Here is a 16259-nt window from a genome sequence, read left to right as displayed (position 1 = left end):
AGACGCCGAGCCTCCTGAAAACACCGTGGGCCTCCAGACGAGCCATCTGCCGCTCTGTAGTAAAGCGACGTCAGGCCCCGCCCCTTTGCTTACATTCTCCAATGTGCCATGGCAACCGGGGACGAGCCCCCCGTTCCCGCGCAATGTTCCCCTCCTTATAAGGCCAGCAGAGCGCAGACGCACGGTGACGCCGCACGTCGTTTATGTAAATGGTTTGATTGAAGAAAAAGAAAAAAGCTTCTGCTCCACTCCGAAATGGAGGCGTGGATACGACGCATGCGCACTCCGTCCACAACTATCCAGTCCCGTCCAGAAGCGCAGACATCAACAAGAGAGCGGTTTACTGATGCGGCTTGATTTTCATAACAGTCACGTCGTAACGACACGCCGCAAGGACTATTACTTTGTATCACCTCCACGCAACTTGCAGCAAGGTAAGGCGCGCGGGGGTTTGCGCGTGTTTTGTCGCGTCTTTCGTGGGGTTTTTAAAGTCTTTAGCCTCGCTTCAGGATGTATAGGAAACAAGCTTCGAGTTGTCTCAGAACAATTGCTGTTTTTTTAAGGCCTGCTGCAGGAACCGGGTGGATGGTCAGATTGAGGTTTAGGTTGGTCTTAAACAAAATAAATAAAAGTAACCGAGCAAAGTGGAAGATGAAGTCTGGGATGTGTTTAAATTGTGTTAGGACGGGCTCCACATGCAGGCGTGAAGAGCGGAGGGACGGCTGTTGTTGTTATGGGCTGGCTCGGTGCGTTTTGCTTGTGGGAGGAAAATCATCGCATCGCTAATTTCATTCAACTAAAGTGTGTTATAGTGCGCGGCGTGGCCACAGACGCGTTCATTTTAAAGCATAATTGTCCAACCCGTGGTTGTACTGCGCCTGCAGGCAGCTGCTACACGCTTATGTCTGGCTAAATAAGACAAGTTGGAGCTCTCACGCCCACCCGGAGCAGAGATGCGTCCCAGCACGAGGACGCTGCTGTCAACAAAACACCTCCCGTAAACAAAACTGTCCACGAACCCCATCGCGCAACTCAAAAAAAAAAAAGCGTCAAAATATGTCGTTTATTGAAAGGAAATCGTGTAAAAAAAAAACGACTTTCAAGACGCAGTCTCTTTGAACTTCGCGCACATGTAGTTGGAGTGGGGACTGTTGCAGTGACGCGGCTCTGGAATAACAAAGACTAAAGATCAAATTACACGATTATCTCAGAGCAGCGAGCCTTTAAAACTGAAACCGGCGTGTTTTGCTTTCGAAATACCGCGATCCTCAGCTCATCTCTTGGGGTAAAGTTGATGTGCGGGAAAGGGAAAGTCGGGCATCGTCGAGTAAGAGGACGGCCGTCATAAAATGGGTGCGCATGAAGCAGGTCGTGTGGCATGCCATGCTTCCTCGCTGGAAGTGGGCGGTGAAATTGGCCGACTTGCACTTTATCTCTCGATGAAAACACGCGCATTTGTCGGCGTCTTCTTTTATTTTAATACGCGGACGTGTTGTTGGCGCACGTACAAACGCTTTCACGGGTAATTTTTGCAGTTTACTTTTGATATTTTACTATTTTTTGCCGAGAATCGCATCACACCCCCTTCACCACATTGCCTCCGCCTTTGAAGTGTGTTGCCATGTTGAGTTGCGTCACGTACTGTATTCTGCTGCAGAGATCGTCTGCAGTTTACAGATGAAACACGCGAAGCTGGAAAACAAGATGCACGCACATTTGCAGATTAAAATTAATGCTAAGAATTTAAATATGTTTTATTACAGACTATATGCAAAAGTTGATATTTGCTGCTAATATTTTTAGGATTCTAGCGGAAAATATATATTTTTTTCAGTAATTCACCACCCAAGTTTGACCTCTATAGGACAACCGTTTTATTTTCAAATAAATATTCAGTAAATAAATAATATTTCAGTGGTTAATACATTGCTAGTTCACACAGTGCACTTGTGAAATGTATTATATCTTAATATAAATTTTATTTTTGGTTTTGGTGTTTAACATTTATTTAAAATAACTGGTTGATTTGATTCAGTTGTGTTGCGGACTAGACTAAATAATAGATTTGTAATTAATTCAACACCGTTTAACAGCACAACAGCATATATCTACTGCTGAATCACCATCTTTTCTTACGCTGTTACAACATAAACGCATTATAACAGACATGAAGAGGGATTTAGTGCAGAACTGTTAAATTAGAAATGTTTTCCACTTGTACGGCACGTGAGTGTATATTCTGTTGTCTTGCAGGGTTTTACACCCATGCACATTGCTGTATTATGGTAAATAAATGTGTTCGCATGAGCTAGTTGTAATTTCTACACACTTGCCATGTTGGATTTCTCACAGATGGCAAAAGGGATTTTCCAATTAAAGCCTAGACTTCTATTTGATAGAGAATTTGTCTGAACTTGAATGGTCTGTTCACCGCAACTCTCATGCAACATGACAGTTTTGCAAATAAATATTTTTGCGGTATCTAGATGTGCAGACTTGTTTGGGACCTATGTGCATCTCCTGAATACTGACTAGAATGGCTGATTCTTTATGTATTATTTTACATTTTTAATTAATTTATTTTTAATTAAATCTGTTTTCAAGATCACTTTATTCCCCCACAAGGAAATTTTTTTGTCCAAGAGTCTCAGGATAACAAAGAACATACGTGAACCAGATATAGACATAGGAATAAGAGTTAAAAATTTATATCGACCATGATGTTATTCATAAACATCTAAAGGCGTGAATACGTTTTGCAGACACTGGGCATAAGCTGATATCTTCATTCATTTTTCGAACTTTCTGATCTCTCTGATATATTCGTCAGAGTGAGAGGTCTGTGTTTCTTTCTCTTCTCTGGCTGCTCTCCGTGGCACCGCACTGTCAAAGACCCCGAGGACTGATGGCAAGAAGAAAAAAAAACCCAGTCTGGGGGGCGCGGCTCGCAGTTTTGCCGCAGTTCAGGTCTCCATGTGCTGAGGAGATTAAAATTTGCCTAGCAACATAAACCATAATTCCTCTGCATAATCGCCATGTTAATTGCATTTCGAGTCATTTCTCGCGGATACTTTTATATATTTTTTGCCATTTTGTTTTTTTTTTTGCCAGAACACAAGCTTTTACCTTGTAGTTTGTTTTTAAAGCATCATGAAACATGCAGCGTGCAGCCCGGAGGCTCGGACTTGAGTGCGTGCTGATGTTATATTTTGGGTTTCCAAAACGTAGCGTGAATCCTGTGAGCGCAGCATGGTGACATTATCTGTCTGACACGCTGTCTGACTGTTGACCTACTTCCCTCATGTGGGTCAGAGCGCAGAGATGCTCCATAACAAAATTGCTATGCGTGAATCTCGTTAGTGCACAACCATCAGTAATTTATTATTCACAGTAATTTACTACACAACCTCCGATCCGATTCCAAACATGTGCGACAGCGGGAGCGCTGCGGTCCAGACACGATGCGCACACTGCTGATGAGCGCGTCAGATGTTCATGTTAAGATGATTGTTTTCTCCTGCGCGCAGATGTTTGGCTTTCACAAGCCGAAGATGTACAGGAGTTTGGACGGCTGCTGCATCTGCCGCGCAAAGTCGTCAAGCTCTCGCTTCACGGACAGCAAGCGCTACGAGAAGGATTTCAGGAGCTGCTTTGGGTGAGAGACACACCTGAACACGTGGTGTTTGCAGAGTAGTAGCCACCACGCTGTAGCCGTGCCAGATCATTGAAATTCTTGGAAATTTTTAAATTTCAACCCAAGAGTGTTATTAGCACAAGAAGATACTTTTGTGAAATTTTAAATTTTCATGGAGGCAATCAAGATTTATTAAATTACCATATGATTCTTTGCTGTTAAGTGATGTAAACATGTATTTAGACCAGGGGCGTCAAACTCATTTTAGTTCAGGGGCCACATGCAGCCCAATTTGATGTGAGCAGGGCCGGACCATTAACACAACAGCATATTACCTGGTAAATAACAACAACTCCTAATGTTTCCCTTTGCTTTCGTGCAAACAAGTACGGCTACATGTAACGAACAACATTACATTTCTGAAGAAGTGCAAAATACAAGTGCAATTTCTTATTTTTTCAAAAAAATTTCAGCTAATATCTTCAGTGTAGTTTTTGCAAATTCATCCCACGAGCCATAATGGACCCTCTGACGGGCCAGTTTTGGCCCCCGGGCCTTATGTTTGACACCCCTGATTTATACCATTAGAACATAAGCGCTGATACTTGTCAACATTATCATTATTATCACATTAGAGGCCACTTCTTCATGGTACCTAATAAAGCAGATACTCTCAGATACAGACCACACTTTACTCTGATTTGACCCGAGAACGTTTCCTTGATCTTCTCTGTTTGTCCGAACCTCACTGAAAGGAACAGGGACACAATTTAAAATGTGTGTAGAAGCCCCATAAAGGGTTAACGTGAATGTATTTCCCCTGTAATGGTCTGTGCAGACTGAGTGAAACGCGATCTGGGGAAATCTGTAACGCCTGCGTGCTCCTCGTGAAACGATGGAAAAAGCTTCCTGTGGGAACCAAGAAAAACTGGAACCACGTGAGTTTGGAGCGCAGTACTGCTGACATTAAAGTGGAGCTGCTCTCGCAGTAAAACGCTCGGAAAACTGATTTCACATCCCTCATACAGGTCGTCGATGCCAGAGGAGGTCCCAGCCTAAAGATAACTTCGAGGCCCAAGAAGATAAAATCCATCTCCAAGAAAGCGAGGCCGAGTCAGATAAGCAGGCTGCAGAAAGAGCTCAAAAGAAGCAGTAAGGCTGTTTAATTCCTCTGATTTGGAAGTAGTTTTTTTAAAAAAGTTTTGTTTTGTAACACGCAGGTCACCTTCATGTTTTGATCTCCCCGATCTTCAGACTCCGATGCTCACAGCACCACCTCCAGTGCTTCTCCAGCTCAGTCTCCCAGCTACAGCAACCTGTCAGACGAGGGGTCCGACACGGAGATCAGCCCCGGGTCCAGCCGCTCCCCCGTCTTCTCCTTTCTGGACCTGACTTACTGGAAAAGGTGAGACAGACTCTTTGACCTCAATACTTTTATGACTGCATAGGCATGTAAAGGCACATCACACCCAGGTTTTGTTTTTGTTTGTTTTTTTGCAGATTTGAAAGCATGTGTGTACATATCAAGCTTCGCTTTCCTGTTAATTAATTCTGTTTAACCGGTTCAGCTTCTTGTCTCATTAATTTGACATCTTTCACTTGAATTTCTGTAGGCGTTTCAGAGCCGCAGCAATCACACCAGTTGTTTAAAGATTAGTTGTATTTAAGAGTCACTATTTGTTATTCAGCTAGTCAGTTTACCTTTAGATGCTGTTGAACTATGAGCCATTTGAAGTTGTGATGTTAAAATAAAAGACTATTATTTTGCATGTTTACCTACATATGGCATTTATTATAATGTATAAAGGTTGTGGAGACTTTCTTTAGACAGATAATCCTAGAAAATACGCCCACTTGCCATTGCATTAGGTACATTAGTGAAAGTTAATGTGTTGTAATATAATTGTAGCTTTAAAGAGGTTATAATAAAATTACTTTTGTACATTTGTAGTGTGTTGTACCAACATGTTTCTATCTGTAGGCTAGAACAAGAACTAGTGTTTTCGCACATTTAACTTTTTAAAGGTTTTCCTTTTTATTATTTAGTTGAAAACTTGTAAGGACTTGAATCTTGCCACAACACAAGACTTAATTTATCCCGAGGGAAAGTGTAGACGTTCCAGTGGCAGGGCAATAGGTTCAAAAAATATTTACACCAAACTGAAGTTAAGTGGGAAAAAAACGGTGCAGGTTGAATATAAAATATGGACATAATTGCACTGTTAGGAAAACAGTTATTATTACACATAATGTGTTCTGGTGTTAATTATATGGTGTGATAATTGATGTGAATGTGTGTTCAGTCTGATGCCCTTGATTAGACACAACGTGTTCATGTTTTGTTCAGGCAAAAGGTGTGCTGTGGGATAATCTACAAGGGGCGCTTCGGAGAAGTGCTCATCGACCCCCATTTGTTCAAACCGTGCTGCCGCAACAAGCAGCGACAGCAGCAGCAGCAGCAGCAACAACGGCAGGAGGAGGAGGAGGAGGATGAGGAGGAGGAGGACGAGGAGGAAGAGGTGGAGGTGGAGGAGGCCCAAGTGGATGCTGAAAAATCCCAGATGGAGGAGGAGGCGAAGGAGTTACCGAGGTGTGAGGAGAACGGCGAGCCTCCTCAGCAGCTACGTGTTACCGTGACAACGTCTCCAGCCAGGAGCGAGGAGGCGGCGGCGGCGGCGGCGATGGTGGTGGTGAAGGAAGGGTGGTAAAGTCACACATCTCTGAAGAAATCTTGGGGTGCTGTTATGTTTTTTTTTTATTTTATTTTATTTCTAGAGCACTTACAGAAAGAAATTCCCTCAGATTGCCTTCAATCATAAAGCAGCTGAAAATCCTTCGGTCTTCTCCATTATAACGTTGGAGGGTTGTTTATTATGTTGTAACTTATGAACTGTTGTGTTTCCACTCTCTCTTTTTTTTTTGTTGTTTTTTTGATATTTAATATTCTTACCATCGCTCCGATGGGCCGTCATCTGTGTTGTCATTGATCTACTTTAGATGCTGGAGCTCTAGTTTGCTGGTACATTTAACGGACTTTATTCCAAAACAGATCCACTTATTTACAGAAAAAAAGGTGCTACTTGACATTCATCACTCAACAAATCAAACACAATCTCAGTGTGGATATTTCAGAAGCATATATGTGAATATGATTAAGATGATGGGGCTCATTCTGCTGTCTTTGTAAAGAGTAGGGATCTCTTTTTGTTTAAATGGTGGCTATGCCGTTTTGGAATCAAAGACACTTTACTGTGGCCGAGCACATACCTGTACAGTAGCCCGTGTGTTTTCTCTGTCTGCTCACGACGACACCCACTCCTATCAAACTGTTTTTTTTTTTTCTTTAGACCGGATAAGCGTCTCTGTGTTCAAATGATGGTCCGATTTTAAACAAGGCCTATTCACAGCTTCAACAGCAAATACACCAGCCTTAACTATGTGTTACAGACAGTGCTAGTGTTAATTCTGGATTGGTATTAAGGAACAAAAAGGGACGGTAGCTATATTTATTGTGGCCTCAGCAACACGTAGTGCATTTTGCATGAATGGCAAAAAAAAACCCACTCATCCAAAAGACCTGGTGATCTGATGCATGAGTCTCCTAAAATTGCATGGCCTTATAGAAAACTGTAAATTTTACTTTTATTTTTTTGGATCCGTTTCTCTGAAGTTTTAGCTTATTTTTATATGTAAACAAGAAAAACCGAAAAAGGAAAAACAGACGTGTCTTTGCATAATAATACCACACAATACAACAGCAAAACTCCATATCGGTCTATAGTCATTCAGCAATATCAATATCAGTGATTTCTGTCATTCCTGGGTCAGTGTACGGTAAAAATACTTTATACAAGCTGAAATCCTATGCCATTGCCTATTATATACCACAAATGTGTTGTGATATATAGCCTAATATTATTATTTATCAAATGAGAAGCCAAAGCACATTGAAATTCACCCAATGTCAAATCAATGCAGGTTTTCTATGGACACTTGTGCTTGTCCGAGGTCATTTGTATGTATGTATCGTATTCTAAGAAGAACACTAATATGAAATTTCATACTTGTGATGTTGTAGTTAGGAGCAGAGGGTGTGCTATGTACATATTGGGTTGGGCGAGTCTTACGGCTCTTATATCGGTTTTCGTTATTTATTTATTTTATATTTATTTGTATCCCTGCATCCCTGCTTAGACGTGCTGTAACTCTTTTTCACCATTAGCTCACACGTAGAATGGTTTTATTCATTGGAAAAACGAATGTAATTCTCACGCAAGCTCCGCTTTGACGTTGCGTCGAATTACTGGTTGTCAATATTTGTGAATTGTTGTTAAGTATTTATTTACTCATCGGCTGAGTTGCGCGTGCAACCTAACTTATTCTGTATCATCACTCTGGATCTGTATCATGTAGACTGAAACGACTGATAGATTGCAACCAAACTGTACGTCTCCCTTTTTACCTTGTAGCTTAAAAGAGAATAGTAGAGAACAGAATAGTAGGATACTTAACTCTAGACTTGCATGAACTGTTGCTATGCATTTACCTAGCTTACAAGTTAGACAAAGCGGTTTTGTATTTTTTATACATCATGTACTTTTTTTACTTGTCCCTTAATAAAAGTAATTTTGTGAGTTTTCTGGAAGTAGGGCTCTAAATTTGTTGATGGAAGCAAGAAAGGGCTTAAACCACATGATCCAAATTAAGGGAGGAGAGAGAACGTGGCATAAAGTAAATGACTGCATTCAAATGTATTTAATACTGTTTATATTATTACTGCTCTGTATTTCTTTTTCTTTTATTTATCTAGTCCATTTATTTACTCAGCGTTGTATACAACCAGGGGGAGCAGTTATCTCAAGACACCTCAGTCATGGACATAGGTTGATGTAATCCTGTGATTATACCTTCCCAAAGCTGCTTTGGGATGATATTTCTAAAAGTAAAACTTAACGCCGCTACCAGTTACAGGTGAGATGGTTCCATGGAACCTTTGTAAGAAGAAATACAAGGTAACATAGAACTAATATAATAAGACGGTAAGAAAATATGTGAATCTCTCTATATATATACACTGTATACATAATCTAAGAAAATAACAACAGCAACAAAAATACTGTATCGACTAGTCATCTTTGTTATCTGTGCAATACAACCACACCCAATGTATTTATAGTACGTGTGGATTTGTGCAGAAACCATTGTAAACTGTGGAACCACTGTGGGACAAAGTTATACAGAGTCTATAAACAGCGTATATGCAAATTAGCATTATATACAGTTCTGATGAGGCACCTATTTTTGAGTTGAGGCTGGAGGTACTTGTTGATGTGAAATTGAGGAGTCTGATAGCAAGAGGGAGCTTCTTATCTATGATTTACAGCAGAAAGGCAACACAATTATTAATTAAAAGGCAATTATAATTATTATAAGATTACATAATATAGATCATTTAAAAATATGTTAAGAATTTAATTAGCTGTTTCCCCTGAACGTGTTAGTAGGCGTACGACTTGACACAATTGTACAGTAGGTGGCGATATGCATCATTATTATATTGTGAACCCCCCAATAAAGACAAAGAAGAAGAAAACCGGCACCGGCATGACCGGAAGTTAGAAAAAAAATACGGAAGTGCTTTGTTTTTGTTTTACAGCCAGCTGTCAGATGTAGTTTTAATCTGTTATCTGGACAGCCAAGCGTAAATAAACATCCACCGTGGGACCTGAGGCAGGTAATGTGAAAGTTATTGCTTCGTTTGTTATTGTAGCTTTGAAGCTAATGGTTCGTCCAGCTGCTAACGGGGAAGTCGAATGAAGTTGAGCACTAGTTCATGATGCTGCAATAAATGACCACGAAGAAAGGGAACAGCGAGAGCTTCTCTGCAGGAATAATAAGTTAATTAAATCAGACTAGTTATTGCAGATATCCTGCCAACAGTGTCCGTGTCTTTTGCCTTTATAGGCTAGTGAATTCAGTGCTTCTGTTGTTGACATTTTGAGCTATTACACTGCAATGTACAGATTCTTAAATGAAGTTTGTATTTGCAGCTTTCTATTTGCCTGCTCGTCATCATGGAGGAGCCCACAGCATCTGGTGTCTTCTGTAACAGGATGCTGAGCATGGTCAACTCTGAGGATGTCAATGCCATCATCCAGGCTCAGAGACACATGTGAGGGTCATACTGTCATTAGTCCTGCCTGTTTGGTTCACCTGTCCTCTTCACCTGCTTACACTTGTTTTTATTCATTCATTTCATTAGTTGTTTCTGTGCTTAATTATTGTGTCGAACAGGCTCGACCGTTTTGAGAAAACCAACGAGATGCTGATCAATTTCAACGGACTGTCTAATGTGCGACTGCAGCAAATGAATGAGCGATTCCTGCTACACACACGCACCCTGGTGGAGATGAAGAAAGATCTGGACAGTATCTTCAGAAGGATTAGGTAAGTCACTTGTCATCCAGGCCAGGCATACATGTGCTCACACAACCTCTAATTATTCTCCTCTGCTTCTCCAGGACACTAAAAGGAAAGATTGCTAAGCAGTACCCAGAAGCTTTCAGCAGTGAGTTAGCATCGTTTTATAGTCACAATAACTTCCTAAAACCTAAATAACGTGCCTTAAGCATCTCTTTTTTTTTCTGCCAGATATCCACGAGTCACCCATCCTGGAGGATGATGACGATGAGTTTGACCCAGTTCCCCAAAGTGTTGGAATAACAACTACAACAGCCACCTCAGAGCAGAGCACAGAGTCGTGCGACACAAGTCCAGATGTCATCTCACCAACTGTGAGCAGATGTTCAGAAGATCTCTCTCAAGAGCCACCTGACACGCCCACCTCTGATGTCCTCGAGATAGGCGTTCTACGAGACGAAGGTCCAGACTCTGTACCTGCAGAATAAAGCGGACAGTTTGTAAATGGAGCTCTGTCACTTGAAACTGAGCTTCGGTCTTAAAATAATTTTAACGGGAGTCATGTTGTATATTTAAGTGCGTGTAATATTTGCAGATATTAATATGTTGATGTTATCTGTGGCTCTGAACTGTCTATTATGACGCTGAATTTGTTTGTTGGCATGTTTACGTGTCCTATGCCTGCACAGCACTAAAATAATGCGTAAGATACTTGAAGTGTAATATTTCACTAGATATATCTAGATATATACTGACAGGATATCTGAGCAAAAGCCTTCAGTGGAAGCGTATTCCTGCTTTTTAAAGATGCACACCCGGATGAGGGGAGAAGTTTCCCCTTAATGTCTTCATTATTAAAAATGACAGAAGTTAGTGTTCTCTAACTCATTAACAGTTGTAGCGTGTTTGCATCAACGCCTTTCAAAAAAACGTGTAATAGCATAAACTTGTATTTATATAGAGTATTTTCACCTAAAGCTAATATGAGAAGTGTGATTGTGTTTTGAAAAACGTTTTTGCCTCAAGTACACGAGGAATATATTTGACCCTTCAATTAAAAGCCTTTAAATCTGAAGATTACTTAGATTTTAGGTTAAAATATTTATGGTGTTTATGATCAATCTCAACTTGGGGAATGTGTGAGAAAAAAAACAAAAAAACAAGGTAACATGAGGGTTTATGTTTTAGGTTGAGGACCAGTTTGGTTTTGTTCAGTACTCATTTAACATTTAATATAGAGCCTTTAAGACCTACTGGTGATACATGGTGTATATACTCCATAGTCCTTTGGGGGAAAGTAAAAATTTAGCAGAGGTTAATATAAACATTCCTTATACTACTTATTATATTATGTTTATAGTAGGTCTCTGTGATTTAAAAAAATAAACCAAAATGTCACAAAACAATATATTATAATTACACTAATAGTAAAGGTCGTGTGTAATCCAGATTTGGTCAGAAATTAATATCTTCTCCGAGCAATATTTAAGGAAAAACTTTACTAGCACAAGGTTATTGGGGAAACATTAGCTACCGTTAGAGGGCGCTAACATAATCTGGAGCAGTTATTCAAACCCTGCTCCAGACAATGGGGTCAAACGACACATTATCTAATTTAAAACACGTCCAAAACAACGTCCGTCGTGTTTTTAACGAATTTGTTCATAAGCACTTTAACGTGGATAATAACCCTCCATTTATCGTTAGACCAGTCGTGTGCAGTTGCGCTTTTTAGCCGGTTTTAGCTGGCCAGCTAACAGTTTGCTAGTCTAAAGTTAGCCTCGGCAGCTAACAGTTTGCTGGATTGCTAGGCTAATGTTAGCCTCAGTCGCTAATAGTTTGCTAGGCTAACGTTAGCCTCGGTAGCTAACAGTTTGGTAGCCAAACGTTAGCCACAACGTCATCACCGACGTGTAACTGGCTGAACGGTCGTCACAAATCAGCTGAGGCTAGCTGGCTAGCTGTCCTAAAACATCACATTGAGCGGGTTACCTGGAGCTCTGGATATCCTAGAACTCTGCTGCTGCCTCCAAGATGAGGAGATTGACCAAGAAGAAGGCTCTGACTCTGGTCAAAGAGTTGGACGCCTTTCCTAAAGTGCCCGAGAGCTACGTGGAGTCCACAGCCAGCGGTGGGACAGGTAAACAGATAGCATTTAACTTACAGAGGTTGTGTTTGCTACTAACTATGTTTAATATTAAATAACGAAAAAAATAAAAAACTCTCCCCAGTGTCTCTGATAGCCTTCACTCTCATGGCTGTCCTCGCCTTCCTGGAATTCTTTGTATACAGAAGCACATGGATGAAGTATGAATATGAAGTGGACACGGATTTCAGCAGGTAAAAGCTAAACATGGGATTTCTCTCCTTAAATTAACACACACTGTGTCCTGACTGCACCTGTGCTTCCCTTCCAGTAAACTGAGGATAAATGTGGACATCACAGTGGCTATGAGGTGTCAATGTAAGTACATGCATTTAGCTTTGATGTGTATTTAAACTCTAGAAAGGTTTTTAACATTGATGCATGGTTGATTGCAGATGTTGGTGCAGATGTGCTGGACCTGGCAGAGACCATGGTTGCTTCTGATGGCTTAAAATATGAACCAGTGAGTTTGAGATTTAATTATTCACTAAAAAATGAAGCCTTAAAACCTCTGTACTCTTGTCTGACATTTTTTTTTAATCTATATTTTAGGTCCACTTCGAACTCCCACCACAATACAGATTGTGGCACATGTAAGATTCAAATAAACTTGTCGTACATTTTTTTTTCTAGTATTATTTAAATCTAAGTCCCCAAAGGACGCAAGACATATTTTCAACCATTGAACTAATTTCAAAGACTGGTTTTACTGGTTTGTCCATGACTGACCCTCAGGTAAAAGTTAATGTCGAATGATTTCCTTTTTAAATTTTTAAACACCTGTGTTTACAATTGCATTTTGTGTTTGTGCTGTAACTATAGTTGTCCTTATCTTTCTCTGTCAGGACTCTTCTGCACATCCAGGAGCGTCTGAGAGTGGAGCACTCGCTGCAGGACGTGCTGTTCAAGTCTGCAATAAAAGCAGCTCCTCCTGTCATGACTCAAAAGTGCGGGACCCATAGTATCGTCTGTCTGATTACATCTACGTGATTACACTGATAAACCAGGAAGTGTTGTTCATTTTCCCCACAGTGAAGACAGTGGCACTTCGCTCACTGCCTGCAGGATACATGGACACATGTACGTCAACAAGGTGGCGGGAAATTTCCACATTACAGTTGGCAAGTACGTACCCACATCCAGACCACATCATGAGTTCCTCAGCGTAGACTGTGTAAAAAGATGGGAAATGCTACCTCGAGTCATCCTACGGTACAGAAGCGAAGCCAATATGTTACAAAGATGGGAGCTAAAGATTAGCTTTCATATCCTACTCTCTACTGTAACTCTATGGTTTTAAATAGTGTAATCTGTGCTAGATGGAAGTTCAGCTTTCTGAGATATTTTGGCTTAATTTCCAGGGAGATGTCACGTTGTCATTCTTTGTATACGGAACAGTCTGTTCTTAATTTGCGACATCTGACCTTTTCATTCCTGCGCAGGTCCATCCCGCACCCCAGAGGTCACGCACATCTAGCTGCTCTCGTCAGTCATGACAGTGAGTTTTATCTTTTTGACCCTTTGGGGCCGTGTCAACAGTTTTCCCATTGAACGGTGCAGTTTTGGCTGCGGTGCACTCTCTCGATTGTAATTTGGTTTTGATTTGTTGTCGTGTTACAGGTTATAACTTCTCTCACCGCATTGACCACCTCTCCTTTGGAGAAGCTGTCCCTGGATTAATCAACCCCCTGGACGGCACGGAGAAAGTCGCACCTGATGGTGTGTCTGCGTTGTCAGACATTATTACATTTAGTTTAATATAAATTCATTCTTTGATTTTCCTTCTTTGTTTTTGTTTTGATTGATGCTTCTCTCAAGCTAACCACATGTTCCAGTACTTCATCACCATCGTGCCCACGAAACTAAACACCTACAAAATCTCCGCAGACACACATCAGTACTCCGTCACCGAACGGGTAGGTCTTCACGTCGTGTCTTTGTTGAGTTGACTCCGCGTCAGCGCGTTGATTAATGTGTTTGCGTTTGCCTCACTTGTTGTGCAGGAGCGAGCGATAAACCATGCTGCAGGCAGCCACGGAGTCTCGGGGATCTTCATGAAATACGACATCAGCTCACTGATGGTTAAAGTCTCCGAGCATCACATGCCCCTGTGGCAGTTTCTCATCAGACTCTGCGGCATCATTGGAGGCATTTTCTCCACCACAGGTAGATACAGTCAGGTGTTTAGGTCCTAAAGTACGTACGCATGTTTGCACATCGTACGCCCCCAACAATCATCGTTCATCAACCGCTTTAATCTAATCCAGGAAATAGCTGCTAGATCTCCTCTAAGATATGTTTTTAAGTGTTTGGGAGAAAGTGTTGAACACGTTGTCATTTTAATCTCCCGAACATGACGGAGTAATTGGCAAGTTTGAATTTTAAAGAGCTTAAAGGGTAAGAGGTTCATTCTTAAACTGTGTTAAATAGCTTGGAAAAATACAAAAACCTTGCTTTATGTAATATTCATGAATGTTTGTGGGTTTTAAAATGCAGACTGCCACTTTAACTCATCATCATCCACTATAGAAAAGGAAAACTTAATGTACTTAACGACATAACTCAGGCTATTTTTAACTAAAAAGCAATATTTAATTAAGTTTCTCTCTTGCAGGCATAATTCACGGTATTGTCGGATTCTTCGTGGATATAATTTGCTGCCGTTTCCAAGTGGGCGTCTATAGACAACTTAGTGTAAGTGCAAACATGAATGTGAACTACGCAGAGTAAACTCAACCCTCTTATTTATTATAAATCCCTTATTGTTAATATTCTTCCTTTGTTCTTAGACCGATCCTGAGCCCGATGTGCAGAACAACACTGAAGCTCTGGTTCCTACAGAAGATTTACCTCAGTGATGAGACGACACCAGCAACGAGACGCTGGGGAAATGTTTACACGGTTTGATGAAAATGTGCTTTGTTCAGAAATGTGTAATATTTTTAGATTTTTAAAAATATTTTTATGAAGCGGATGTCAGATTCAGATGCGACCTCATCCATCTTGGAATGATTGTAATCGGTGCCTTCGTTAATTATCCATGACCGTCACTGGAACGCAGGAGTTGATTACACTAAATACGACGTATATACACGCCCGCCCTACGCCCACGCGTTATTCAGGCTCTTTGTTTTAACACACAGTGTGTCACCTGACATCTCCCTGACGGATTAGTTTCGCATGTTTAATGTGGAGCAGCGTAAACGAGAATCTTCTTTGATATAGTTCTACCTCCAGATACTCTTTAGCTGTAAAAATCAGCTCCGATGAAGAACATAACCTGTGTATGTGTGTCGGGGCCTTCAAAGGGAAACTGTGAGAGAAAACCTGAGGGGTTTGTGGATGTGTTTGTGCGTAAATGATTGTTGAACAAGGAGGCTGATGTGTTCATTAAAATACAATTTCAACTTGGCATTGATTCATTGTCAGTGTTTTTTGCTCTGTCTCCGGTCTCGCTTTAAATTAATGGATTAATCAGATCATTGAGGATAATCCCAGAGCCCGACGTGACGTTGTGGTTGTTCTGATAAAACCTTAGTGTCGACTGATCGACCATAACGTTATGTGCAGGTTCCTCTTCTGCAGCTAAAACAGCCCTGAACTGAACACAGACTGAAGTCGACCTCTGAAGGTGCGCTGCTTTATCTGGTACCGAGGTGTTGGCAGCAGGTCCTTTAAGTCCTTAAACGTGGCTAGGATGGGCCCATCTGACTGGAGTCAACAGTTTTACTTTGTGGCAGAGTCTTTATCCTGCAGAAAGAGGCCACAGTCATCAGGGAATACAGTTTCTAAGGAGTGTACATGGTCTGCAACAAGGTTTAGGTCAAAATACCGAGATCCAAAGCTGACACTTCCTGCTTTTGCTCATTCCCACACACACACACACACACACACACACACACACACACACACAACAAAAAGACTCGTCGGACAGGACTCCTTGTTCCAGTGGCCATGTCTATTACAGGGGGTCAGCATCGACACCTTGACTGGCCTGTGTCTACACAACCTGATATACCACCATTAACTTTTGGCCTTTGTCGTCCATGACTCTTTTGC

The 16259-nt window shown here is 41.1% G+C and overlaps 3 protein-coding genes across 3 annotated transcripts; all 3 read left to right on the top strand.

Annotated features, from left to right (window-relative positions):
* The first annotated feature begins 214 nt into the window (after nt 1-214).
* On the top strand, nt 215-8279 carry LOC125015449 (SIN3-HDAC complex-associated factor-like). Its single transcript, XM_047597338.1, has 6 exons — nt 215-434; nt 3528-3655; nt 4473-4572; nt 4663-4786; nt 4889-5039; nt 5982-8279. Exons 2-6 carry the CDS (start codon nt 3528-3530, stop codon nt 6340-6342), a joined length of 864 nt encoding a protein of 287 aa, XP_047453294.1. The 5' UTR covers nt 215-434; the 3' UTR covers nt 6343-8279.
* Nucleotides 8280-8413: 134 nt separating this feature from the next.
* Nucleotides 8414-10946, top strand: kxd1 (KxDL motif containing 1). Its single transcript, XM_047597339.1, has 5 exons — nt 8414-9368; nt 9685-9806; nt 9929-10081; nt 10156-10202; nt 10286-10946. The coding sequence occupies exons 2-5, from the start codon at nt 9709-9711 to the stop codon at nt 10540-10542; spliced, it is 555 nt and encodes a 184-aa protein (XP_047453295.1). The 5' UTR covers nt 8414-9368; nt 9685-9708; the 3' UTR covers nt 10543-10946.
* Nucleotides 10947-11605: 659 nt separating this feature from the next.
* On the top strand, nt 11606-15612 carry LOC125015448 (endoplasmic reticulum-Golgi intermediate compartment protein 2-like). Its single transcript, XM_047597337.1, has 13 exons — nt 11606-12194; nt 12286-12394; nt 12472-12518; nt 12596-12663; nt 12753-12793; nt 13046-13147; nt 13233-13325; nt 13643-13698; nt 13821-13919; nt 14019-14116; nt 14204-14366; nt 14815-14894; nt 14990-15612. The coding sequence occupies exons 1-13, from the start codon at nt 12089-12091 to the stop codon at nt 15056-15058; spliced, it is 1131 nt and encodes a 376-aa protein (XP_047453293.1). The 5' UTR covers nt 11606-12088; the 3' UTR covers nt 15059-15612.
* The last annotated feature ends 647 nt before the right edge of the window (nt 15613-16259 follow it).

The sequence above is a fragment of the Mugil cephalus genome, chromosome 10 (genome assembly GCF_022458985.1).
Source record: "Mugil cephalus isolate CIBA_MC_2020 chromosome 10, CIBA_Mcephalus_1.1, whole genome shotgun sequence".
Taxonomy (NCBI): domain Eukaryota; kingdom Metazoa; phylum Chordata; class Actinopteri; order Mugiliformes; family Mugilidae; genus Mugil; species Mugil cephalus.
Note: the sequence above shows the minus strand (reverse complement) of the source record. Positions and strands in the feature narration are given on the sequence as shown.

Bases quoted from the DNA above. Each gene is read 5' to 3' on its own strand.
- LOC125015449 (XM_047597338.1), top strand. From the start codon at position 3,528: ATGTTTGGCTTTCACAAGCCGAAGATGTACAGGAGTTTGGACGGCTGC. The intron at 4,573-4,662 runs GTGAGTTTGGAG...TCCCTCATACAG, and splicing joins CCAAGAAAAACTGGAACCAC to GTCGTCGATGCCAGAGGAGG. The intron at 4,787-4,888 runs GTAAGGCTGTTT...CCCGATCTTCAG, and splicing joins GAAAGAGCTCAAAAGAAGCA to ACTCCGATGCTCACAGCACC.
- kxd1 (XM_047597339.1), top strand. From the start codon at position 9,709: ATGGAGGAGCCCACAGCATCTGGTGTCTTCTGTAACAGGATGCTGAGC. The intron at 9,807-9,928 runs GTGAGGGTCATA...TGTGTCGAACAG, and splicing joins ATCCAGGCTCAGAGACACAT to GCTCGACCGTTTTGAGAAAA. The intron at 10,203-10,285 runs GTGAGTTAGCAT...TTTTTCTGCCAG, and splicing joins GTACCCAGAAGCTTTCAGCA to ATATCCACGAGTCACCCATC.
- LOC125015448 (XM_047597337.1), top strand. From the start codon at position 12,089: ATGAGGAGATTGACCAAGAAGAAGGCTCTGACTCTGGTCAAAGAGTTG. The intron at 12,664-12,752 runs GTGAGTTTGAGA...TCTATATTTTAG, and splicing joins ATGGCTTAAAATATGAACCA to GTCCACTTCGAACTCCCACC. The intron at 13,326-13,642 runs GTACGTACCCAC...ATTCCTGCGCAG, and splicing joins TTCCACATTACAGTTGGCAA to GTCCATCCCGCACCCCAGAG.